This window comes from Moschus berezovskii, chromosome 1 (assembly GCF_049115385.1).
Source record: "Moschus berezovskii isolate FMDL1 chromosome 1, NW_MosBer_1.0, whole genome shotgun sequence".
NCBI classification, from domain to species: Eukaryota; Metazoa; Chordata; class Mammalia; order Artiodactyla; family Moschidae; genus Moschus; species Moschus berezovskii.
The window spans coordinates 71,110,704-71,138,628 of NC_142460.1; the positions used below are offsets into that span (position 1 = coordinate 71,110,704).

The 27,925-nt window shown below is 37.7% G+C and overlaps 1 protein-coding gene across 5 annotated transcripts in view; it reads right to left on the bottom strand.

Annotated features, from left to right (window-relative positions):
• The window catches only part of CBLB (Cbl proto-oncogene B), a 232,229-nt gene that overhangs the window by 57,601 nt on the left and 146,703 nt on the right, over positions 1–27,925 (bottom strand). For all 5 annotated transcript variants that reach the window (XM_088836714.1, XM_055417906.2, XM_055418073.2 and 2 more), the window contains exons 10-11: positions 21,666–21,869; positions 742–927 (exon numbers count right to left, since the gene is read on the bottom strand). In XM_088836714.1, the coding sequence (XP_088692840.1) occupies positions 742–927; positions 21,666–21,869 (390 nt within the window). The remainder of the gene's footprint in view (positions 1–741; positions 928–21,665; positions 21,870–27,925) is intronic.

Here is a 27,925-nt window from a genome sequence, read left to right on the forward strand (position 1 = left end):
TTAAAACCATGTTAATTGTAATGTAGAAAAATCCAGTACTACTAAAACACTGTGTTTCCAACTAGTTTTATGCTGTAAAGCATATCACCAAATGGGATTAATGTTTAAAATCTTATATTTAATAAAGCAAAATATTCCCTTATCAAGTTTGGAAAAAAAAATCTGCACAGAATAAACTGTGGGCTTAAATGTACAGATAGAATTATGTCTTTAATATTAAAGAGTAATATAATTACTTTGAAAATACTGTAATTCTTTGTAATTAATTCCTTAATATATAAAAGGTACATATAATTCCCTCTTCTGAGTCACCTTGAAACATGTGTGATAATTTATCACATCTTAAGCCCTTATGCAAATACACTTCCGTAACATTTTTCTTGTCAAGACACTATGAAAATGAGTACAAAATATCATTTAATAAGAACATGCAATTTATTTTAATACATATAATGACCTTTTAAATCCATTTTACAGAATAACTATACTTACTCTACTGTTTATTTTAGCAAATCAGGGGGCTGTTACAGACATGTGCTCTCTTTGAATAATTATGCAGCTCTTACAGTAATAAAAGCAAGGAATATGATAGTGGATTTGCTATATACACAAATGAGAGACCCATCAAAGTAGCTCATAAACAAGAGCATAAGAAATACGATTAATGGAGATTTAAAAACCTCAGCAATCAATAATCATCACATAAAACTATTATCAGTGTTTCTAGTAATATTGATTTACCTTTGGTGAACCAGTTGGGCTGCCACAGGGAGACCGAACTATGCCTTTCTGAATTAGGTCCAGGCGAGGAGGCACTGGTGGGAGGCTTAGATGTGGGATCTGGAGAGGGTCTGGGTGTGGCTTTCTTCTCTGTGCCAGGGGAGAGGATCCAGGTGATGTGACTGGGGAATTCTGCCTGTCTGTGCACTAGAATATAAAAAGAGAATGATGCTGCTTATGTGATGTGTGAAGTGTGTACCTTTCAGCTCTTGACATTTGGTTTTGAGAATGTATCTGCCATTGAACATCTGTTAAAATAAACTCACTTAGTTTACTCTGATTAATAGATGGAAAGAGCACACATTGTTCCCTCAAGGGCAGTATTATGCAAAGAATAAACAGATTAGTTTCTCCTACATATTGCACAAAGGGCCTAGGAAAAAAGCAGCAGAAGTGCAGTTTAAAGACAAACAAATGTAGGCCTTCTTCTAGAAACCTGTCTCCAGAAACACAACGCAGTGATGCACATTGCTCTTGGTTATCTATGTTATAGAATTTTCTTAGGTGTTTGGTTTAGAGTACAAATCATTCTGTTCCATATGATATATGTATAATATCTAATGTATAATCTACTTTAATGAATAAAATTAGGGTTTTTTTTCCTTTAAGTTGTATATTTCAAATAAACAGCTTTAAGACCAAATATTTCCCAAGTCTTCACATGGAAATTATATCCTCAAGTTAAATGTTCTTCTTTAAAAACAATTAAACCTAGGAAACTCTGTACTTCTAAAACACTGATAGATTTCTATACTATTACAAGGTTTCCATGTTATTTGGTAGATAAAAGAGCACCAAAAAGCCATCAATAAGTACTCTGATTTGTATGTATGTATGTAATCCTTCTGATTTGTATGTACATATGTACACTTCCCAGGTGGCTCAGACAGTAAAGCGTCTTAACTACAACGTGGGAGACCCGGTTCCCCTAAGTTGGGAAGATCTCCTGGAGAAGAAAATGGCAACCCACTCCAGTATTCTTGCCTGGAAAATCCCATAGATGGAGAAGCCTGGTAGGCTATAGTCTGTGGGGTCACAAAGAGTCGGACACGACTGAGTGACTTCACTTTCATGTAACCTTTTCTATTTTGAAAGAGTGTGTGTACGTGTGTGTGTCAGACATACCATGATTTCCGTATTTGATAGAAAAGTTATCATAATTAATTAGATAAACAATATTCTCTTCTGAAATACCAGGCAGTTTTCTTTTCAAGGCTAAGTTACTACCTATTTACTTGGAGATCTAGGCTTATGCTTGATACTTAACATTAATCTAACATGCTTTGATATGCATGTTTCCCAGTATGAGTATTTATGAAGAATTAGAAGCTTGTGTTTAAGCTATTTTCCCTCTAACATTACTCACCTTTACAAGAGTAGTTAATATCAACTGTCAATTTAATTTCAACTCTAGCAACAGTGAGGAATGTCCTTAACTGAGATAAGAATTTGTGTTCACATCCACACTAAGTTATTTACATCATGGAAGGTTTTCTTTTCTAATTTACTAAAATTGGGGTTTGTCTAATTTTTTTCTCATGACTAGACTAGCCTTATAGGTTTCTAGAAGGAAGGCCATGTTAATCGACTAACACTTTAATCACATCACATCAAGGGTCTACACTATCAGTGTGATTTCATTGCTATTGATGCTGACCTTGACTACCTGGTTGAGGTATTGACTGTCAGGGTTTCTACATGATAAAATTACTTTTTCTACCCTTTCGCTTACTGTACTCTTTGCAAAGAGTTACTATGTGAAGCCCACATCAAAGGAGTCGGGACTTGCTTTTTAATAATAAGTATGTCTAAACAGAAGCTTCCAGACTTGAATATTGTCATGACATCACTAAACTATCAATTCTCTGCCTCTCAACTCTCTGCCAAATAACTGAAAAATAGGTCAATAAATGCTGATGCAATTTCACATGTAAATTTTAAGAACATTTTCTTTCTATTCATGTCATGGTTCTTTTTTATATCTCTTACCTTGTGGTAAGGCAAAAACACTCAACTGTTACTTAATTGAAGGAGAAAAAGTAGAAACTCTAAGAGTCATAATCTGATTTTCATGCAGCCAGTCACTCTTATTAGTAAAACAACAGTTTTACCCCAAAAGCCATGGAGTCTCAGATGGTCATGAATTTGAACCCGATGTAGTAAAACCAATCCAAAAATGATCATACAACAGAAAAAAATCTTGATCTCAAACTACAAGCATCACAGTACGTGGCAACTCACATCACGAGAGGTCACCAGACATCTAATTCTACCCAATTCCCATTAAGGATAAATTGCATTATTTGAGAACTAGCAAAATTGATCTGGTTATTATTCTTTACAAAAAAAGAATCAAGAAACAAGGTTATCTTACATAAGTTTTACATATATACAAACACACACATAGAATACAGAGCATGTCATTGTTTCAGTTACTTGCAGAGAAATTTTTCAGTGCTAGGTCCGTTCACAGGGGAAGGGGGTGACAGAATATAAGACTGTTGAGTGGCGTCGTCAACTCAATAGACATCAATGGAGACTGAGCAAACTCCAGGAGATAGGAAGGACAGGGAAGCCTGGTGTGCTGCAGTCCATGGGGTCCAAAAGAGTCGGACACGACTTAGCAAGTGAACAACAACAAGGTGCATTCACTGCAAAGACTATCCATGCAAAGTGCTCCACGATGCACTTATCTTCCACAACTATCTGCCTGCTTCCTTAATTACCTGGAACAGGAAGACAGAGTCAACGGCCCACTGTCATCATCAGAACTTGACTTCTACTTTAATTACTGATTTAACATTCAAGCAATGCAAAATCCTCAAGAAAAAGAAATGTAAAACAGCAAAATGGCTCTCTGAGGAGGCCTTACAAATAGCTGTGAAAAGAAGAGAAGCAAAAAGCAAAGGAGAAAAGGAAAGATACACCCATTGAATGCAGAGTTCCAAAGAATAGCAAGGAGAGAGAAGAAAGCCTTCCTCAGTGATCAGTGCAAAGAAACAGAGGAAAACAACAGAATGGGAAAGACTAGAGATCTCGTCAAGAAAATTAGAGATACCAAGGGAACATTTCATGCAAAGATGGGCTCAAAAAGGACAGAAATGATATGGACCTAACAGAAGCAAAAGATATTAAGAAGAGGTGGCAAGAATACACAGAAGAACTGTACAAAAAAGATCTTCTCGAAGAAGATAATCATGATGGTGTGATTACTCACACTCACCTAGAGCCAGACATCCTGGAATGTGAGGTCAAGTAGGCCTTAGGAAGCATCACTATGAACAAAGCTAGTGGAGGTGATGGAATCCCAGTTGAGCTATTTCAAATCCTGACAGATGATGCTGTGAAAGTGCTGCACTCAATGTCAGCAAATTTTGAAAACTCATCAGCGGCCAAAGGGCTGGAAAACGTCAGTTTTCAATCCAATCCGAAAGAAAGGCAATGCCAGGGAATGCTTAAACTAACGAAGAATTGCACTCATCTCACATGCTAGTAAAGTAATACTCAAAATTCTCCAAGCCAGGCTTCAGCAATACATGAACCATGAACTTCCAGATGTTCAAGCTGGGTTTAGAAAAGGCAGAGGAACCAGAGATCAAATTGTCAACATCTGCTGGATCATCGAAAAATCAAGAGAATTCCAGAAAAACATCTGTTTCTGCTTTATTGACTATACCAAAGTCTTTGACTGTGTGGATCACAATAAACTGTGGAAAATTCTGAAAGAGATGGGAATACCAGACCACCTAACCTGCCTCTTGAGAAACCTGTATGCAGGTCAGGAAGCAACAGTTAGAACTGGACATGGAACAACAGACTGGATCCAAATAGGAAAAGGAGTAGGTCAAGGCTGCATATTGTCACCCTGCTTATTTAACTTATATGCAGAGAACATCATGAGTAACGTTGGGCTGGAGGAAGCCCACGCTGGAATCAAGATTGCTGGGAAAAATATCAATAACCTCAGATATGCAGATGACACCACCCTTATGGCAGAAAGTGAAGAAGAACTAAAGAGCCTCTTGATGAAAGAAAGTGAAAGAGGACAGTGAAAACGTTGGCTTAAAGCTCAGCGTTCAGAAAACTAAGATCATGGTATCCAGTCCCATCACTTTATGCCAAATAGATGGGGAAATAGTGGAAACAGTGGCTGATTTTATTTTTCTGGGCTCCAAAATCACTGCAGATGGTGACTGAAGCCATGAAATTAAAAGATGCTTACTCCTTGGAAGGAAAGTTATGACTAACCTAGACAGCATATTAAAAAGTGGAGACATTACTTTGTCAACAAAGGTCCATCTAGTCAAGGCTGTGGTTTTTCCAGTAGTCATATATGGATGTGAGAGTTGGACTATTAAGAAAGCTAAGCGCCAAAGAATTGATGTTTTTGAACTGTGGTGTTGGAGAAGACTCTTGAGAGTCCCTTGGACTGCAAGGAGATCCAACCAGTCCATTCTAAAGGAGATCAGTCCTGGGTGTTCATTGGAAGGACTGATGTTGAAGCTGAAACTCCAATATTTTGGCCACCTGATGCGAAGAGCTGACTCATTTGAAAATACCCTGATGCTGGAAAAGATTGAGGGCAGGAGGAGAAGGGGACGACAGAGAATGAGATGGTTGGATAGCATCACCAACTCAATGGACATGGGTTTGGGTGGACTCAGGGAGTTGGTGATGGACAGGGAGGCCTGGCGTGCTGTGGTTCATGGGGTCGCAAAGAGTCAGGCACGACTGAGCTACTGGACTGAACTGAAATTCCTATCTTATGATGTTTAAGTAATGGAATGGACTTGATTTGAATTGGGTGATTTGTTAAGATATTAAAAGAGTATACTGAATATCCTCGGACAGACATCCAAACCAAGGTGTGTGGTGCAGCAGTAATCCTGAACATCTAGACACCTTCAGACAAACACCCTCTCCACAGCTCTGTGAATGTAATCTGAAGCAAATCTTAAAAATACTTCATACTACTCTCTCAAAGTGATTTTATACTGTCCTCCTGAAAGACTAATTTATTTTGAACCATTATAATATCTGTAAGTTGGCTTAGTCATATGGATAAAATGGAGGTAATATCAGTAGTGAAGAAACAAATTTTTTAATGTTTATTATGTGGTCTAAATTTATCATAACTTATTCATTTTCCAGAGTTCTCCTAAATCACAGTAAAATTCCCATGTAAGAGTAGATAGCCTAATAGTGCCCTTTAGATAATAATGCCTTTTGCATTGCTGAAGCCTGTTTGTTTTCCCTGAACAATTCTGAAACTATAATAGGGAAACTTTTTATTAACTTTTATTTCTGGGAAAATTCAAATGCTAACTATGAAATTTGTAAACATTTTTAGTAGATGGTCACATTAAAGGTCAATCAATTATATTTTTCCCTTCCTCTTTGAATGTCTCAAAAGAAAATAAGTCATTCAATGCTTCACAAGCATGCTCATGCTGTATTCTTTGCCCATTATCTATCATATTCTTTTATTTACCCCTCATGATTTAAAAGAGCTCTTTATATATTAGGATAGTCAACCTCTAAGCTGTTTTAACAGTAGTGAAAAATTTTTTCTTTTTCTGTCTTTTAAATTTTTTAATAGCAGAAATTTTATTTTTAAAGAAGAGACTTTACTACCGCACTTCTGCTTTTAATTTTCTAATGAATAAATAAAATTAATTAGTACAATAAAAAGGCATACTAATCAAGGGTTTCTTAAAAGGATCATATCCTTTTTGCCATTGCCTTACATGAAATCATTTTCAGTCACTCCATTTCTTTCTGTCCACTGTATTAGGTTAGAACAAGTAAATGGAAATCTAGAAAAGATTAACTAGGAAAATATAGAAAGCAGAAAGTAGGATGTGGACACAGAATTAACTGTACAGAATATATTGCACAGTATAAAGAAAATCATTTATATAGAGGCAACTGTAAGAACTATGAAGGATGGAATCATCCTTTCAAGTTATAGGTTAGCTGATTTGAATGATTCCATCCCTATATATTGATTTTAGTTATTCTCAAATTTTTCTGGAGCTATTTCAAATCATAATAGATGATGGTGTTAAAGTGCTGCACTCAGTATGTCAGCAAATTTGGGAAACTCGGCAGTGGGCAAAGGATTGGAAAAGGACAGTTTTCATTCCAACCCCAAAGAAAGGCATTTCCAAAGAATGTTCAATCTATCACAAAATTGCACTCATCTCACATGCTAGCAAAGTAATCATCAAAAATCTCCAAGCTAGGCTTCAATAGTACGTGAACCGAGAACTTCCAGATTTTCAAGCTGGATTTAGAAAAGGAAAAGGAACTAGAGATCAAATTGCCAACATCTGTTGGATCATAGAAGAAACAAGAGAATTCCAGAAAAACCTCTCCTTCAGCTTCACTGACTATGCTAAAGCCTTTGACTGTGTGGATCACAACAAACTGCGGAAAATTCTTCAAGAGATGGGAATCCCAGACCATCTCACCTGCCTCCTGAAAAACCTGTATGCAGGTCAAGAAGCAACAGTTAGAACCGGATATGGAACAATGGACTGGTTCCAAATTGCAAAAGGAGTACATCAAGGCTGTATATTGTCACCCTGCTTATGTAACTTAACATGCAGAGTACATCATGTGAAATGCTGGGCTGGATGAAGCACATGCTAGATCAAGATTGCAGGGAGAAATATCAATAAACTCAAATATGCAGATGGCCATCCTTATGGCAGAAAGCAAAGAGTAACTAAAGAGCCTCCTGATGAAGGTGAAAGAGGAGAGTCAAAAAGTTGGCTTAAAACTCAACAGTCAAAAAACAAGGATCATGGCATCCAGCCCCATCACTTCATGGCAAGTAGATGGAGAAACAATGGAAACAGTGAGAAACTTTTTTTCGGCTCCAAAATCATTGCAGATGGTGACTGCAGCCATGAAATTAAAAGACGCTCGCTCCTTGGAAGAAAAGCTATGACAAACCTAGAAAGCAAATTAAAAAGCAGAGACATAACTTTGTTGACAAAGGTCTGTATAGTCAAAGCTATGGTTTTTCCAGGAGTCGTGTGTGGATGTGAGAGCTGGACCATAAAGAAGTCTGAGCGCCGAAGAACAAATGCTTTTGAACTGTGGTGTGGTAGAAGACTCTGGAGTCCCTTGGACTGCAAGGAGATCCAACCAGTCAATCCTAAAGGAAATCAGTCCTGAATATTCATTGGAAGGACTGATGCTGAAGCTCCAATACTTCAGCCACCGGATACGAAGAGTCAACTCATTAGAAAGACCCTGATGCTGTAAAAGATTGAAGGCAGGAGAAAAGGACAACAGAGGACAAAATGGCTGGATGACATTACTGACTCAATGGTCATGAGCTTGAGCAAGCTCCAAGAGATGGTGAAGGACAGAGAAGCTCAGCGTACTGCAGTCCATGTGGTTACAAAGAGTTAGACACAGCTGAATGACTGAACAAAAACAACTCTTGTTTTCAGAACTTCAGAATATATGCTGTTTCCACCCCCCACCCCATTTCCACCCCCTTTAAAATATAAAAGCTGGGTGCCTTGATTCCTGCCTGTATTATCATCAAATTCAGTTCAGTTCAGTCACTCAGTTGTGTCTGAGTCTTTGCGACCCCATGGATTTCAGCACATCAGGCTATCCCTTTCTTTAGGATTTATCATCATACCAGCCTATTTGTCTAACTAACAATTTCTCTTAAGTTCTTTAATACTGGTTGTTGATGAACTGCCTTTAATAAACTGGAGTCCTGTTGCTCTAGAAACTTAAAGACCACATTTGATCCTTTTGTGTGTCTCACCAATTTCTCCAAACCCTTTGCTTCATAAAATGATAAAATGTTCTTCTTTATTTTTCTGACAAAATTTACAGAATTCTTTTGCACTTAGAACAGGAGACGAGTAACTATCACACAAAATAGAGAAATCTGAACTTGCAATTTTAACAGAAAATCCTGAGAGAAAAGGCCCAAGAAGTAAAGTAGTCAAAAGCTCATCTCAGCATGCTCAGCAATTACCAAAAATAATCGAGGACTCATTGTATTTTAGTCACTCTTCATTTTATCCACACCTTTTTAAAGAGATTTTGTAAAAGCCTTATTAATAAGATCCATTATTATGGAAATAGCAAAACATTTGGTAAGAAACTTCAAACCCTGCCAGGCTATTATTAAAAACAGGATAAGAGAAAATCTCTCCAATCACTAATAAGATGAGAGTTCTGACAATCAAAGTCAAATTTATAGTATTTCTAAGAAGATTTTTACTTAATGAATTTTCACGTCTGAACAAGGAAGATACAAGTATTATAAGGATGATTAAAAGGACATTTTTCTAAATACATGAAAATTAATGAAGGACACTGATAAAATTTACCATAGAAAATATAATATTCTAAGTAAAATATTCTAATAAAATAGAATTAAAATAAAATATTCTATTTTTTTTCTAATTATTCCTTTGGTCATTCTTTACTCATAGTCATTTGTGAACATAACAAACTCAAGATTTTAATAGCCCACGCAGTATATTATTCAGAAGATATCCATTACAGAAATATTTATACACACACATACTCATGTGTCATTTGTAATGTCTAATATTTAAGTAATTACCAAATGCCTAATATTTCTAAATAATGGAATGGCCTTGATTTTAATTGGGTGAATTGCTAAAATATTAAAAGGGTATATTGAAAATGCTCGGACAGACATCCAAATGATGTGTGTTGTCTATTTTGGAGTACTGTACCATTGTTCCTTTTTAGATAACAAATGCTTACATGAGGAACCTGGTATAAGAGCAATAATATGGTCATTTCATGCTTATCCTGCTTATCCACAGTTGTACTTCAAGAAATCTCAATATGTAGGAATTCAGGGAGGAATTTGGAGTGAAAAAGAAAAGTGCTCCCAACTTGATCTACAGATTGAATGCAATCCCAATTAAAACCCCAGCAAGTAATATTTCAGATATGGTCAAACTGATTCTGAAGTTTAGATAGAGACAAAAGACCCAGAATAGGCAACAGAACAAAGGACAAAGTTGGAAGACCAACACTACTTGACTTCAAGACCCACCAAAAAGCTACATTAATCAAGACTCTGTGATACTGGCATAAGAATAGACAAATACACTAATGGAACATTCTGTTCCGTTCCGTCGCTCAGTCGTGTCCGACTCTCTGCGACCCCGTGGACTGTAGCCTACCAGGCTTCTTCGTCCATGGGATTCTCCAGGCAAGAATACTGGAGTGGGTTACCATTTCCTTCTCCAGGGGATCTTCCCAACCCAGGGATCGAACCCTGGTCTCCCGCATTGGAGGCAGACGCTTTAACCTCTGAGCCACTAGGGCAGCCCCAATGGAACATTAGATCCTCCAAAATACAGTCAACTGATCTCTGACATAAGAGCAAAGGTAACACAATGTAGTAAAGATACTCTTCTCAACAAGTGGTGCTAAGGAATAGAACAGCCACATGCAAAATAATTCGAGACACAGACCTTATTCTTTCACAAAAATTAACTCAAAATGGGCCACAAACTTAAATGTAAAATTCAAAATTATACAACTCCTAGAAGATAATATGGTAGCAGTCCCATATTAAAAGATGAGATGACTGTGATGATCACTTTTTAGATACAACACCAAATTTGCCATCCATGACATCATTAAAATGAAAAATTTCTATTCTGTGAAAGAAACTATCAAGTAAATAAAAAATGCCACAGACTAGAAGAAAATCTTTGGAAAATATATGTCTGAGAAAAGACTGTTATCTAAAATATACAAAGTACTCTTAAAACTCAACAATAAGAAACTAACAATCAGATTTTTCAAATGAGCCAAAGACCTTATCAGATATCACACCAAAGATAATACAGATGGAAAAATCATTATATGAGAAGCTGCTACCCATCATATGTCATCAGGGAAATGTAAATTAGAACAAAAATGAGATATCATTATGAAATCCAAACCACTGATAACGTCAAATGCTGATGAGGAGGTGGTAAAAACAGAAATTCTTATTCTTCTTTGGAAGAGTTTGGTGGTTTCTTACAAAACTGAACATACTCAACATACAATGTAGCAATCATGCTCCTTGATATTTACGCAAAGGAGTTGAAAACTTACCTTCACACAAAAAACTGCATATAGATATTTATAATTGTTTGATTCATAATTGCCAAAACTTGTAAGCAACAAAGAAGTCCTTCAGTAGGTAAATGGGTAATAAACTGTGGTACAAGCGAATAATGGGATATTATTAGTGCAAAAAGAAATGAGCCACATTGAGCTAGGAAAGGACATAGTGGAAATTTAAATGCATACTACTAAGTCAAAGAGCCTCCCTGGTGGCACAGAGGGTAAAGAGTCTGCCTACAATACAAGAGACCCAGGTTCAATCCCTGGGTTGGGAAGATCCCCTGGAGAAGGAAATGGCAACCCACTCCAGTATTCTTGCCTGGAGTATCCTCATGGACAGAGGAGCCTGACAGGCTACAGTCCATGGGGTTGCGAAGAGTTGAACACGACTGAACAACTTCATGTTCAAGTTCACGTTCAAGTGAAAGAAGCTAATCTGAGAAGGCTACATACGGTATTAGTCCAACTATAATAACATTCTGGAAAAGGCAAAGCTATTAAGACAGCAAAAAGAGCAATGGTTGCTGGGAGGGGTTGGTGGGTAGATGAATAGTCAGAACAAAGGATTTTCAGGGCAGTGAAAATACTCTGCATGATACTATACTTGACACTATACATTTCCGCAAACTTACAGAACGTACAGCACCACAAGTGACTCTACTGTAAACTATGGACTTTAGACAGTAATGATGTGCCAATATAGGTTCATCAATTATGACAAATGTATGAGTCTGGTGGGGGGTGTTGATAATAGGAGGAGGCTACCCATGTGTGGAGAGGCAGGGGGCACATAAAAAATCTGTGTACATCCCCCTCAATTTGTCTATGAACCTAAAACTGCTCTAAAAGTCTTCTAAAAAACAAAAACCAATCAATGAAAGAAAAATCATCTCAATGGAAAAATTCTTCATTTCTTCCTCTAGGAACAGTAACAAGAAATAAGCACCTTTCTAAATTACTAAGAATATGTATATTAAATTTGTGTGTAAACTGAAGTTTACTATTTACGTTATTATTATTATTTACATTCCACTAACAGCTTCTGTAAATGTTTTAGATACTACAAATTATGAGCAATGAAGAGGAGGAAAATGGTTAGAAAGTTACATATGGAGGAGGAATATTGACTGGATTAAGAGCTAACATCTCTTTGAGGTTTGACAGGGAGGTAGTCAATAAAACTGCCAATAGGGTCTACTGTAAAGAAGTGCAAACAGCCTCGCAAGTGGAATTACCCCAAGGGCCCTCTCCATTAAAATGTTAAACATTATTAACTACTTAGAGTTATGCTGCTTCTCCCTGAAGTGCCTTTTATAAGAGGGACATAATCTCCTAGCCTGTGACCAGCCTCCATAAACCTGAAATTTCTTTGAAGTTTCATATTTTACTTTAAACATTTATATGAGTTTTGCATTCTGATCCAAATATACATGTGATATTAATTCAAAGCTATGGTTCCACTGTCTGTGTGCAACTTCCCCTTAAATCCTGTAGCAAAATGTAAGCCTTAAGAAGTATGTCACGTTGATTATAGTGGCTTCTTATGCCCTTTGGTTCACTCAGCTGCATAACCAATTTTGAGAAGTCAGGGAAGAGTGACATATAATTCGGAAATATTTCCATAAAAATGGCTAAGAAACAAGAATATCCTGGGAATTAAGGGAATTCTATCTAGCCACTGAAAAATGCTCTCGTGAAAGCCCTACTGCTTGCAAACTACAGTTGCTACAGTTGCTTTGAACAATAAGCAATTGCTATTTAGCTACTTAAGTTCTTCATCCTACTTGAGAGAATATGTACTTAATCATTTCTTAAAATTAATTTAGCAGGTATAGTTGATTTACAGTGTTGTGTTAGTTTCTGCTATACAGCAAAGTGAATCAGTTATACATATATCCACTCTTTAGATTCTTTTCCCATACAGGTAGGTCATTACAGAGTACTGAGCTACCTGAACTTAATCATTTGAATACACTTCTGTAGAAAATAAGACTGTTGTAAACTTATCTAAATTATTGAGTCCTTAAAATAATATTTCAGCTGATATGTTGGCAACTTTGAATTTTCTGAGTTTTAAACCTACAAGGTAGTTGTACTGTAGGAGAGCTGGACCATAAAGAAGTCTTGAGCACCAAAGAACTGATGTTTTCAAATTGTGGTGCTGGAGAGACTTTTGAGAGTCCCTGGGACTGCCAGGAAATCAAACCAGTCAATCCTGAAGGAAATCAACCATGAATATTCATTGGAAGGACTGATGCTGAAGCTCTAATACTTTGGCCACTTGATGCAAAAAACTGACTCATTGGAAAAGATCCTGATGCTGGGAAAGATTGAGGGCAGGGGGAAAAGGGGGTGACAGAGGATGAGATGGTTGGATGGCATCACTGATTCAATGGACATGTGTTTGAGCTCACTCTTGGAGACAGTGAAGAACAGAGTAGTCTGGCATGCTGCTGTCCATGGTATTACAAAGAGTCAGACATGATTTAGTAACTGTACAGGTACTCAGTGACTGTTAGGACAACAAGGTAGTTGTATGGTAAATTTAATGTGGCCAATGATGTCATAATTATGTATACATTAATAAAGAAATACAGCCAACCTCTTGCCAAACCAATCCCATTGTAATGTCTATTTCTTTCTAAACAATGACACATGATAGTATCTAAAAGAAAAAATATCTCTATAGACATCTCGAAAATACTAATATTTAATTCTCAGAAGTACAGCAATAATTATAGGAGTCTTGAATAACACTATATAAAGAATAATGTTAATAACAACTGATACTTAATGTTTACTATGTACCAGCACTGTTCTAATGGCTTTACATTAATTAACTCATTTAATCTCAACCCTAAAGTTTTAACAGGCAATATCACTGAGGCACAGGGAGTTAAATAACAAATGGAAGGCACACAAATACTAAGGAGCAAAACTGGAACGTGAACCCAGAGTGCTGGATGCCAGGGATCATAGCCCTCTTAAGGACTATATGGTTAACAGGGTCACTGCTGATCATCCAATGAAAAAACTGAAAAACAAAACTTTCCCAAAGGCCAACACTGTGTGTTAGGCACTATGCAAGTCTCTGAGGATAAAAAGAAGAGCAAGGCATGCCCTCCAGGGCTCACAGTCTATACGACAGGAGGTCAACCCCAAACTAAGTCTAAGAAATCAAGTGCTTGCCTCTTCTAAACTACTACACATTCAAACTACTTCTGAGGAATGCATGACAGGGTCTTCAAGGTCCCCTATATCATCATATTACACTTGGACAAGGTAGTTTTTTCCTTTACTATACTAATAAAGAAAATGCTACTCATTTACATGGAGAGCTTTAAGAAAATGAGTAAACAGAATGCAATCACACGGCAAACAATAACCTGTGACTGTGGACTGCTTACTGTCATTCAGGGCTTTGCCTGTGTTGCACAGGAGGAGATGCGAACCACTAGCACGCATCAGTGTCATTTTTCTTAGATGGGTCTGTCCCATGGGTTGGAGGATGCTTGCATCTCTGACCCCATCCACTAAATGTCAGTGGTTCCCCTGATCTCTCAGTCACTGTAACAATGAAAGTGTCCCCACATATTTCTGAATAACTTCAGGAGGTAGAACTCACCCATACTTGAAAACCATGGTCTACATTTCAAATGTCTGGTTATTTTTGAATTTCACTTTCGTTGTAAATTTTGTCTTACTGCTCCAGCATGGACTTGAGCCCTGTGGTTGGAATCTAAGTCACGTTAAAAAGGTCATACTACCCTAAGAATACTGCAAAACCACTGTGATCTAAACACATGAGTTCTTTGCTCAGAACAGGAGTACTATGGATCCTTTCTTCACACGTTAGGAAAAGGAAGAATTACATGATATATTAAGTTTTCAATTAGCAATATGTATTTTAATTAGTGATGGGAGCATTAGGAGGATGTATATAAAAAAAAGATAAAGGAATAATAATTCCTTTGACCTCTGGTCACACCTGATTTTCCTCTTACATGGTCACTCACTAAAATTTTAAATATTGTTTTAAGATAATGTTTAAGACCAAGGAAATTAATCTCTGTTCACATACTAGGTCAGTCTATCAATGTATTTGTACCAAATCTTCATTTGTTTGTAATTTATGTATTTTGTGAACAGTATGTTCTGTCAAAGTAATTGCTAAGGAACTGTGGAGATTCTTTACACCTCTGGCAAAATAAAACAAAATTCTGACCTAGCAACAGATACCTTTTTTTAGCTTTGATCCGACTAAAGTCAGAGAGGATTTGATCTTACCAATCACACCCTGGACTTCCTCTAAGGGCTCACTCAGATCCAATTATCCTAGAAATTCAGACAGCTCGAGAACTCAAGCACTGGTACAATTTCAAGCAGAACCTAAAACCTTCTAGTGAAACTCATAAAATAGACTATATCTAGAAAGGCAACTAACACACTATATTATAGATTTATAGGTTCTTCTTGCTTCTGCAAGATTAGCATTACTAAATAAACTTATAAAACAAACAAGAAAGATACATTCTGTATGTTCAGTGTGCTGCTGCTGCTGCTAAGTCACTTCAGTCGTGTCCGACTCTGTGTGACCCCACAGACGGAAGCCCACCAGGCTCCCCCGTCCCTGGGACTCTCCAGGCAAGAACACTGGAGTGGGTTGCCATGTCCATTCCAGCTGCAGATATCACCATGACAACAGGAATATACAAACAGGTTCGCTATGCTTTGATAGAAGCATTACTAATTTGAAGAATGTAATATGCTTCAGACAGACAGGAATAATTTCACAATATAGTTGTAAAAGAAGGGAAAGGTGAAGAGTATTTGAAATGGCAGATAAAAGAGAATTAATTCCTTATGCTGGACAATGACTGACAGTCTCTCACGGAGTTGAGAGAATAAAATGTTTTTAAAATGAATAAATTAAAGGATGAATGAGGCAACAGAATGATAACAGAGTAGAAGAAAATCAAGTAGAAGAGCCATGTGTCAAAATGATCCGTGGTGTTTGTTTATAACCTCAGCTGAAGACAGAGCTGCATAAAATCTGTAATTTGGTATTTTGCACAGACATACTCAAGTCTTCAGATTGGAATGAAAAAGATGCTTAAAATCAGGCCACTGCCCTCACAGATCATGTGAACATACATGTGCATTTATTATTTCACTTAATATATGTCTAGGTACTAAGAAACACAAAGATAAATAGGATAGTGGCACTGGCCTTAAGAACAGTCTGATGCAGAAGACAGTCCTCTGAATAAAACATAACAATTTGGTGTAACTTGAAATGAAAGTACCTATAAAGTGCTATAGGAACATAATACCATAACACTGTTTTTCCCAATTATTCAGAAAGAACTGATGCTTGTAGTTACAGTAAAATTTAGGTTTTATTGAAGGGAAAGTGGCAGTGATTTATGAAATATTATAAAATTCACAATCTGTTTAACTGACAAGAGGCAGGCCAGTGCACATAAAGACATATAATTGAAACATGATTCCTCAATTTACAAACAAATAATTACAAGTTCTTTAAGTTTCTTCAATCTAACTGCTTCTGGAAAGTAAAGAAATGACGCTAACTGGAGGGACAGCTTTGTTCAATAACACTGCTGACTTCTGGGATAATAAAGTCTGAGAGCAGCACCAGTCTCCTTTTTTGGGGGGTAAACTAAAGAGAAGATCATTGTCAAAATTTCTTAGCTCCCTCAACAGAAAGTTCACCAGCGTGCCAGAGAGAACACAACATGTATGGTTTGAGAATGCGTGGAAGACCAGGGAAAACCATCAGTCACCTTTGAGTGTTCCGTGCTCATTTTATGTTACCAGTGATTCCCTTCAATTGCCAGTGCCACTACTGAAACAAAGCTCCAGCTTCAACTTAATTCGGTGGAAATCAGGCTGAAACTGCAACCTTTCCCAAACTCATGTAGGGTAAATACCATTTTCTCCCAACCAGTAAGGTGTACAAAGTTCTTGAAAGAATTACTCTTATGGCCCTTTTCCTGTCCTCTGACATGAATCACTGAAAGTAGAAAGCCCGTTTAGTACAGAAAATTGAAAATGCCTTTTTCTAAGCTAGAAAACATTACCATCTAGTTCACTGGAACTACTTCAGCTGTGGTACTTGTCTCAAATACTTTTCTGTCATCCCCTATTATCCACGCATTCAATAAGCATTCTTTAAATGCTTTAAAATGTCCTAGATCTGGGGATGGAAATGTTTTTCTTAAAGGGCCAGATAGTAACCAAGAGGCAAAATCAAGGAAATTATGCAGGTACCTAAAGTCATTTAAATATATAACCATTTAAAATGTAAAATCATCATTAGCTCACAGGAAAACAAATACAGGCCACAGATTAATGATTTTAGTGCTGCTAACTGCTACTGCTAAGTCACTTCAGTCGTGTCCGACTCTGTGTGACCCCATAGACAGAAGCCCACCAGGCTCCCCTGTCCCTGGGATTCTCCAGGCAAGAACACTGGAGTGGGTTGCCATTTCCTTCTCCAAATTTTAGTGCTAGATCATAGTCAAACATTCAGACCAAGCTAAGACCATTAGGTTCCTAAATTAAAAGGAAAGGTCTTTTGCAATAAGACCTAGCTTCTTCTAATAAGAACCTGGAGGAATGACCTAACAACGCTGTCCAAAAAAATTATCTACTGGTTATCAAGTATTTCTATTATATCTATCTATAATAAATATTTCAATATATATATAGAAATGTTCTACATCTGTATAGTTCGACAGTATAGCTGGTAGACACAAGAGGCTCTTAAGCATTCCAAAATATGTTGAGTGAGACTGAAGGACAAAATTTTTACATTTATTAAACCTTAATTAGAAACATTTAAATAGCCACATATACAATGATATATTGGAAGCAAACATAATAATTACTTATACATCTAATTCAGTCAGTTCAGTTCAGTTCAGTCGCTCAGTCGTGTCTGACTCTCCGCGACCCCATGAATCACAGCACGCCAGGCCTCCCTGTCCATCACCAACTCCCGGAGTTCACTCAAACTCATGTCCACAGAGTTGGTGATGCCATCCAGCCATCTCATTCTCCGTCGTCCCCTTCTCCTCCCGCCCCCAACCTTTCCCAGCATCAGAGTCTTTTCCAGTGAGTCAACTCGTCGCATGAGGTGGCCAAAGTATTGCAGTTTCAGCTTTAGCATCAGTCCCTCCAATGAACATCCAGGATTGATCTCCTTTAGAATGGACTGGTTGGATCTCCTTGCAGTATAAGGGACTCTCAAGAGTCTTCTCCAACACCACAGTTCAAAGCATCAATTCTTCGGCGATCAGCCTTCTTCACAGTGCAACTCTCACATCCATACATGACCACGGGAAAAACCATTGCCTTGACTAGACGGACCTTGGTTGGCAAAGTAATGTCTCTGCTTTTTAATATACTATCAAGGTTGGTCATAACTTTCCTTCCAAGGAGCAAGCGTCTTTTAATTTCATGGCTGCAATCAGCATCTGCAGTGATTTTGGGGCCCCAAAAAATAAAGTCTGACACTGTTTCCACTGTTCTTCCATCTATTTCCCATGAAGTGATGGGACCAGATGCCATGATCTTTGTTTTCTGAATGTTGAGCTTCAAACCAACCTTTTCACTCCCCTCTTTCACTTTCATCAAGAGGCTTTTGAGTTCCTCTTCACTTTCTGCCATAAGGCTAGTGTCATCTGCATAAGAGGGCCTAAAGAAGACTCATCTTGAGAGTCCCTTATACTGCAAGGAGATCCAACCAGTCCATTCTAAAGGAGATCAATCCTGGGTGTTCATTGGAGGGACTGATGCTAAAGCTGAAACTGCAATACTTTGGCCACCTCATGCGACGAGTTGACTCACTGGAAAAGACTCTGATGCTGGGAAAGGTTGGGGGCGGGAGGAGAAGGGGACGACGGAGAATGAGATGGCTGGATGGCATCACCGACTCTGTGGACATGAGTTTGAGTGTACTCCGGGAGTTGGTGATGGACAGGGAGGCCTGGCGTGTTGTGATTCATGGGGTCGCGGAGAGTCGGACACGACTGAGCGACTGAACTGAACGAACTGAAACTGAAATGAATCATTAGGTTTTTAGTGACCAATTAGGGCGTAAGTCGGAGAAGGCAACGGCAAGCCACTCCATTACTCTTGCCTAGAAAATCCCATGGATGGAGGAGCCTGGTAGGCTGCAGTCTATGCGGTCGCTACGAGTCAGACATGACTGAGCGACTTCACTTTCCCTTTTCACTTTCACACATTGGAGAAGGAAATGGCAACCCACTCCAGTGTTCTTGCCTGGAGAATCCCAGGGACGGGGGAGCCTGATGGGCTGCCGTCTATGGGGTCACACAGAGTCGGACACGACTGAAGTGACTCAGCAGCAGCAGGGTGTAAGTAACTTTATAGGTTAATGCCAAGATCACAATGCAAATTATTTTTAATTTCTGGTTATTCGTGATGTACATTATATTATGAAACTGAAAAGAACTGCAGAAGACAGGTACTTATGCAGTATCAAGTACAACTTGTGTGACATGTTCCAAAGAGGACAACAGAGGTGTATTGCATGATTGCGCACAACTGAAGTTTTAAGTTATCAGGAAGACCTGGAATAAAGCACCAGTTCTGCTTAAAGTATTACTTGGATCTTAGGCAAGTCATTGCACCTCCTTCTTCAATGGCCTCCTTTGTAAAACAGCACATTTAACAGTAGCTTCTCTATTGGGTTGGTGTCATGATCGAATGAGATCAAAGATTTAGGAACCCAGAACACCGTAAGCTCACTGAAATCATAAATGTTACTACTTTATTTTACTTCATTAAAATAATATTATATGACAAATATTTTAGGATACAGTCCACAATCTGACTTGGTAGAAACCACTTCATCACATTGCATGTGAGAGAGCTACATATGAAGTGTTGGTTATCACTGCGTTTTTATTCAGCAGACATAACTGAATTCTGGCTCTACAAACTTCCTAATGCAGCACATCACAAGCCTACTCTGAGTCTCATTTCCTTATCTGAAAAATGAGAAGAGTATCTTCCTCTTCAAGTTGAGAGAATAAAAAGATGTTAGAAGTTTTGTTCTATACATATTAATACTGGTAGAAAATACTGATTAAGAGTTCATCTTAAAATTTAAGTCTCAATTCCCTGTTTCAGTTAGAGCTTTTTGTTTCTTGTTCATCCTTTAGGTAGGGTTACTGAGGAACAAAGGAATAATTACTTCCTTTCTTCCATCTCTTGGGTTAAAGGGATCACAAACTTCAAAACTGGATATAGTTGTCAGCATTAAAAGACAGAATCAAGAGTAGCTTCTCTTAAATTATGACATTTTTATGAAAAACCAGTGAGGTGAAGAATAAAAACCATCTCATACCAAAGCAAACTTTGAGAGTAGCCATTCTGGTGGTGGTAATACTATCTCCATATGCAGAAATTTGAGAGAAGGACTGAAATATCTACATGACCATGTGTAAAACAGATAGCTAGTGGGAAGCTGCTATATAACAGGGCACTCAACCTAGTGCTCTATGATGACCTAGAGGGGTTAGATGAGGGGTTGGGTGGGAGGGAGGCTCAAGAAGGGGGTGGATATATGTTTACTTAAATTTGATTCACACTGTTGTAGAGCAGTGACCAACACAACATCATAAAGCAATTATCCTCCAATCAAAAATAAAGTAAAAATAAATCCAAAGGACAAGTACTTGGTAAGCATGGAACACTGGAACACAAAATGCAGGAGGGCCAAGGAATAAACTTTGACATAGCCCTAAAGAAGGAGTAACCCCCCCAGTCACCTCATCCGTTTCCTGTACCAAGTGTCTCCCTAACTCAGAGACCCAGATGCATATGGCAGACACGGTCTGGTGCCATTACACGTTATCATCACTCTACCTACATAGATGGCAAACAGGTTGCATATTACCTGCCATATCCTAACAAATCAGAGCACGGGTTCTACAAGGCTGTTCAGGCCAAGTCTGAACCCAGCAGGGATAAGGACCATGACTGATTAGCCATGCCTGCCCTGAGTCAGAAGGAAGGGTGGCACCTTCATACTATGTGTGCCAACCCTTTCATACCACTCATTACCATTTCTCTAATTTTAAGAGCAAACATCATTCAAATCACTTCTGAGTGTAAGCTGAATTTCATGTATCTTTTTATACAGAGAATAGCCTGATAGCTCAAGAGTCCAGTTCTCTGGATCATTACATTTCTCGTTTGTTAATTACTCAACTGACATTCTGGTTCACTGACTAATCCCTGTGGGCTTGGTTGCATAACTGGGTAGTAGCATCCATTCCCAATGAACTGACAAAGTTAATATCCTGAGAGAGCAATATTGATAAGCAAACCCCAGACTATGGTAAATTCACAAAGGTAATATCATCACTTCTAATTTTAATAATTTCCTTTCTTCAGTTTTCATGGATATGCTACTGCCAGTCTCAGACGATGTTTAATTCTATTGGAAGGCTCTTGCCATCTCTCATTTTGGAGTTTAAAACCAGCAGGAGCACTGGGATTAGTTTAGTTCTTTCTCAACCAATGATTCCATCAGCCTTTCAACATTACTTATATCTTCACCTTTCTTTTGATTCCGGAATCTTTCTTTCTCAAACCCAAGCAAACTCAGTCATACCCTACTTGTGACAGCATAATTTCTTTTTCATGCCCACACAACACATGAAAAAATCCTGTATTTAATAGTTTACCTTTCGAACATTTGCCAACCGATTCATCACCAAGGACTCTTCTCGGTCATCATCATCATCCAAGTCCAGCATTGGCATTCCAAAGGGGTCAATGATGCTACAGCACCTGGATCCTTCATCCCTCGGATCAAAGGGGTCCACGATGATGGGCTCCGTTCCTTTTATTTCGCAGCGACAGAATGGGCAGCCCTGGCCGTCTGACTCCTGAACAAACACAAAAATTGTACTGATTGGTCTCTGTTCAAAAATAAAACAAAACAGACAGGGGCCAACTATAGAAAAACTATACAACTATAAAAAAAGAAGTTAGGGGGGAAAAAAGAGGGTTTTGAGATAGGCAGTGAGGTTGGGGGAAGGTCAATCTTGAAGGTAGTGGAGTAGAACACAGAGCCAGCAAAATAAATGCTCATTATTTCAAACTTTCTAAGAAAAATTCTTTAACAAAACCTTTGATTTTGCCAAAGAAAAAGAGCCTAGCTTTACTGGTTGTTCATTTACAATTTTAATGTATCAAAACTTTAGAGTCCTGCAGAAAACTCAAAATTGACTCATATCCTTCATAACCAAAATGCAGTAGTCCTAATTAAACATTTGATAAAAAGGACATTTTGATAAAAATTTCTATCATAAAAAAAGTGGTAGTATCAGTTGGAACAATACATTTTCAAAGTCAATTCTGAAAAAAGTTCCTGTGCACGTAACTATGGCTAAATATTTCCATTTTGATTGCTGAGGTCTTTTGAAGTCCTGATGTATAAGCAATCAGTGGGAAAAATTAAGTTTATATTTAGAAGTCACAATTGTCTTAACAGCTGGTCACCCTGACACAGCCCATATGGAATGTAGTAATATGTGAGATAACACAATTTGCCCCTCATCTTGCTTCCAAAGTAGATACTGCAAAAAGATCTGTGCAAATGCTTTGGGGACAGAAATTCATTTATTAGTTCATTACTGAAGTTTTCAAAAATCTCCCAATTCCATTTTTAAAAAACTAACTACAGTAAGAATTTACAATTGGTAGGAAAATACAATGACTGTTTTCTCGCCCTGCAGATAAGGCCGACTTTTAGAGATGGATGGTATATGACATTCACCACCATCTTTTTGTTTCTGTATTATACCCTGACTTTAGTAGTTTATTATTGTAAAAACAGTAAAAATACAAGATCATATTAAAGGCAGAGATGGCATGAATGAGCATCATTTCAGAGACGAGACTATGAATAAAAAGGGCTAACACCTTTAAAGAAATCATTCCGTACTTAAGGCTGTCCCATCTGCTTGGTACAACAGGAACATGGTGATCGACCTGCCCTCCAGTGACGCTCTAATCAATGGTGGAGTAACACTCTCGCTCTCCTCTCACAGGACGGGTTAGTATACACTCTGTCAGATTCAGTGGTAGATTTATTCTGTGGTGGATTTCTGTGATGGGTTTATTCTTTCCCAAGCCTTACTCTGATGAACAAACTGAGCATCTCCTTTCCCAAACAAATTGTCAAAACAAGAAAAGCAAATGTTCATTGGATTGGTTAATAAAAAAAAAAAAAAAAAACTACAACAATTCTTTATTCATCTAGTGCTGACATAATTTGGGAAAGAAACTTGGAATGGTAAAAGAGTTGAAGAGATATAGACAGGTTATTACAAAATTCTCTGATGGTTATTGCCACATATGCTCAGGTCTAGTGGGCTTCAAGACAATTCAATTATCTACTCCATCATTTTACAGATAATAAAACTGTTACTTAATTCTCCCATCTTACACTGATATTTTCTAACACAGGAGCAAATATTTAAGGAAAACTCAATCTTTCTCCTATCTTTCGATAATAAGAACTATAAGTACACATTCAATATAGGTTATCATCCAGGTATAATCCCCTCATTATAAAAGTCAAAAGGGGTCCACATTGTGTTCCTGCAGGGAATTTTCCTACAGATCTACATAAGAAAATTTCAAATAGATAGTTCTAATATAAAAGAGAAAGATGCAAAAGAACTAATGTTCTCCGCATCTTTAATGCATGAATGATGATGGAAACTGGTACTCGGGGCCCTAAGTAGAGCAATACAAACTCACAGTAATTAAAACAGTATGGAACTGGCATAAAGAGACACATAGATCACTGGAACAGAATAGAGCCTAGAAATGAACCAATTTACAACAAAGAAGCCAGGAATATACAGTGGGAAAAGGGCAGTCTCTTCAATAAATGGTGTTAGGAAAATAAGAGTCACATGGCATAAATAAATCAATAAAGGTGGGACTGTTACCTTACACCATATATAAAAATTAACTTAAAATGGATTAAAGGATTGAAAGTAAGAACTGAAACCATAAAACCTCTAGATAGAAGAAAATTTAAGTGGTAAGCTCCTTGACATAGAACTTGGCATGAATTTTTTAACCTGACACCAAAATTGAAAGCAGCAAAAGCAAAAACAAACAAATGGGATTACATCAAATTAAAAAGGTTCTGCATCAACAAAATGAGAAGATAACCTACTGAATGCAAGAAAATATTTGCAAGTAACATCCAAAATATATTAAGACCTCATACAACTCAACAGGAAACAAAAGACAAAAACAAACTACTAACAATCTGATTAAAAAATGGACAGATCTGAATAGACATATACATGGCAAACAGGTACATGAAAAGATATTCAGTGTTACTAATCATTAAGGAAATGCAAATCAAAACCACAGTGACATATCCCCTCACATCTCTTAGGTGGCTATTATCAAAAAGACTAGAAATAACAAGTGTCAGTGAGGATGTGGACAAAGAAAACCCTTGTGCACTGCTGACAGGAATGTACATTAATGCAGGCACTATGGAAAACAGTATGGAGGTTCCTCAAAAAACTAAAAATAGAACTACCATACAATCCATCCAAATCCCACTTCTGGATATTTACCTGAAGAAAATGAAAACACTAATTAGAAAAGATAGATGCACATCCTGTGTTCATTGCAGCATTATTTATAGTGGCAAAGATATGGAAACAACCTAAGTGTCCTTCAATGGATAAAAACTGTGGCATGTACATACAATGGAATATAATTTTGCCATAAAACAGAATGAAATCTTGCCATTTGCCACAAGATGGGTGGACCTCAAGGGCATTATGTAAGAAATAAGCCAGAGAAAGACAAATACAATATGATCTCTATTGCACATGAAATCTAAAAATCAATTAATTCAAAAGAAAACTAAGTTCAAATACAGAGAACAGATTGGTGATTTCCAGAGGCTGAGAGTGGGTGATGGGGGGAGTAGGTTGTGGGGGAAATGGGTATACAGCTTTTTTCTTTAAGTAAGCTCAATGCCACTAAGTAAACAATTAAAGTATGAAAGAGCTGATGTTCCCTGTGTCTTTAATGCATGAAGGGTGGAAGGCAATACTCTGGGGCCTAGGTAGACACTTCATTCATTTAGACATTTTTAAAAAAGCATTAGAAATTTCCAAACATAAACAGAAGCATGGAGAAAAGTGTAATAAATCTGAATGTACCTATCTCCCAACTTCAACAATTATCAACTAATGATCAATCCTGTTTCAGCTATATGTTCACTTGCTCCCTCCACCCTTGGATAATCTTGAAGTAAATCCTACACTTCACATTAAGTGAAGTGAAGCAGCTCAGTTGTGTCCAACTCTTTGAGACCCCATGGACTGTAGCCTACCAGGCTCCTCTGTTCAGGGGATTTTCCAGGCAAGGGTATTGGAGTGGGTTGCCATTTCCTTCTCCAAGGGATCGAACCTGGGTCTCCCACCTTGTAGGCAGACGCTTTACCATCTGAGCCACCAGGGAAGCCCTGGTGACATGGCTTACAGGTCACATAAACTATTTGTCAATGTTTTAGTATAAGCACCTAGAAAACAGGAAATCTTTTAAGACCTAACATACAGTTATCATGACTACAATTAATCTATCCAATCTAAATAATTAAAATCATGTTACTTTTGAGCACAGTGGCTAGAATGAATAAGCAACTGCATTCCCCTACAAAGGCTTCCTTAGAACCTGCAAGGTCAATTTGCATGTTGTCTGGTTAAAGATAACTTCCAGTTTATGTGATCTATTTCCTGACAAAGGATAACTGAAAAGACTGTGTTTGGAAAGAGGAGAAAGTGATATGCAATAACAGTGTCTTGATGGTACAAGAAAAAGATTGGGAACAGTTCATCTAAAACTGAACTTAGGTTATTGGCCATCTCTCCTACCTTCAAGTATAATGCTATACAAAGTACTTATGTAAGAGTAGCTGCTTTATGGGTATATATCACAAAATATATTTTCTGTTAAGCTTTACCTTTGTTGAGAGTTCACATTACTTACTAGGATCAAAATCCAGCTGCAGTGTACTTCAATTTTCATTTGCAAACACAGATCACACAACTTGCCTCTTCTAAAATGACTTCATCCACTACTTTCTCTACAAACTGACTACTGTCATATGAAAATTAGGTTTGACCATATTCTCAAATTTGGTACTCAAATTCTCAAATTTTGGTGCTATTTCAGTACTTCACCCTTGTTTCTGTTAGATGGTTGATTAAACACAAAGAGTGTCTTCAACAAACATAAAAATGATCAGAATTGCACCTTAATAACTAAAATAACGCTTCTGTCAACATACATTTAACATAAGATGGCAGAACACATGTTAATGAAGAAGAACCAATAAATAACTCCTTCTATCAGCTCCAAAAAATTCACATTCTGAGAAAGTTAAGAGGAAGTACTTAGACTCCATCCATTCTGATTTACTCAGTAGATTTCACTTCCTCAAATAAATCCTACCAAACCAAAAGAGACAGAAAGTTAACAGCCAGTTCTACATCCTCTGAAACTACGTAAGATGCTCATGATAAAATTCTAAGATTCATTTGGCAACAATAAATACTCTAAGTTTATATATCAGTTACCATCCATATTCTTTATTTAAATATTGTTCAGATCTATATTATCTCTTACATATTTTCTTTTATTTTTTTAAACATAAATATAACATATATTACAATTTATTTTGCTCTCTGGATGAGTAATTATTTGGCGGCATACTTTAAGGTCAATCACCTCAGGCCTTCCTGCAAATACAGTATAAAGTGAGGGTCCCAGAATATACATAGCACTTCATGAGTCCCATTTTGGAGTGCATTTTATATTTTTACTGGTTTTATGTGTGTGTTTCCCATCTCAGTAACTTCTAATGTATATTACTGTGCTATACTTCACACAGATTAGAAGCTACCATCTTTCTTTAAAACATGAAACAACTATAAACAAATCTAACTAAGTAGATAAATACACATACATATACTGACAGTACCTTGGGTCCAGGCTAAGTATTTTCAGAGCACAATATATTTCATAAAAACTCAGCAAATTCTTGTTATAAAGAATGAGGGCTTCCCTGGTAGCTCAGTGGTAAAGAATCTGCCTACCAAAGCAGGAGACATGGTTTCAAACCCTGGTCTGGGAAGATCCCACACACTGGAGCAACTAAGCCCATCCACCACAACTACTGAGCTTGTGCTCTAGAGCCCATGCAGTGCAACAACTGAAGTTCACACACCCTAGACCCCCGTACTCAGTACAAGAGAAGCCACGGCAATAAGAAGCCTGTGTACCACAAATACAGAGTAGCCTGCACTCGCCACAACTAGAGTAAAAGCCCATGGAGCAACAAAGATCTAACACAGCCAAAAATAAATAACTAAAATTATTTAAAAAAAAAGAATTAATGAGGAAGCAAACTGGCTCTCCCTGCAGCCAAAGCCTGGGGAGTCTGGAACTACTGGACAAACTGCCACTGGGACTGCAGGAGACACCCTGGTGGCCCAGCACAACTTGCTGCTGGTCCCCACGCTGTGGACTCCCACTTGCACCTCCAAGCCAGAGACCTTGCACAGATTACATCTAATATCCTGGTTGTTTTCGAGGATGGCTACAAGAGACAATCACAGGTCTCCACAGAGCACTGGGTAGGATTCTCTGAGCTATACAAGTTAATCAGGAACCCAGAGGCTTCAGTGTTGTCTTCCCTTCTCAATGACATTTCTGGTGTCCACCTAAGGAGTCTCCTTGGCCAGCCCTGATACACTTGGAAATTAAACAGAGAATCCACTGCATATAGTCTTGAAAATTTTCATCATATATGTTCAAAACTTACCATAAGCATAAGGATTTGAAGAGATCAAGCCCTGAGCCTTTGGAGTGGGAGCACCAACTCCAAGACCCT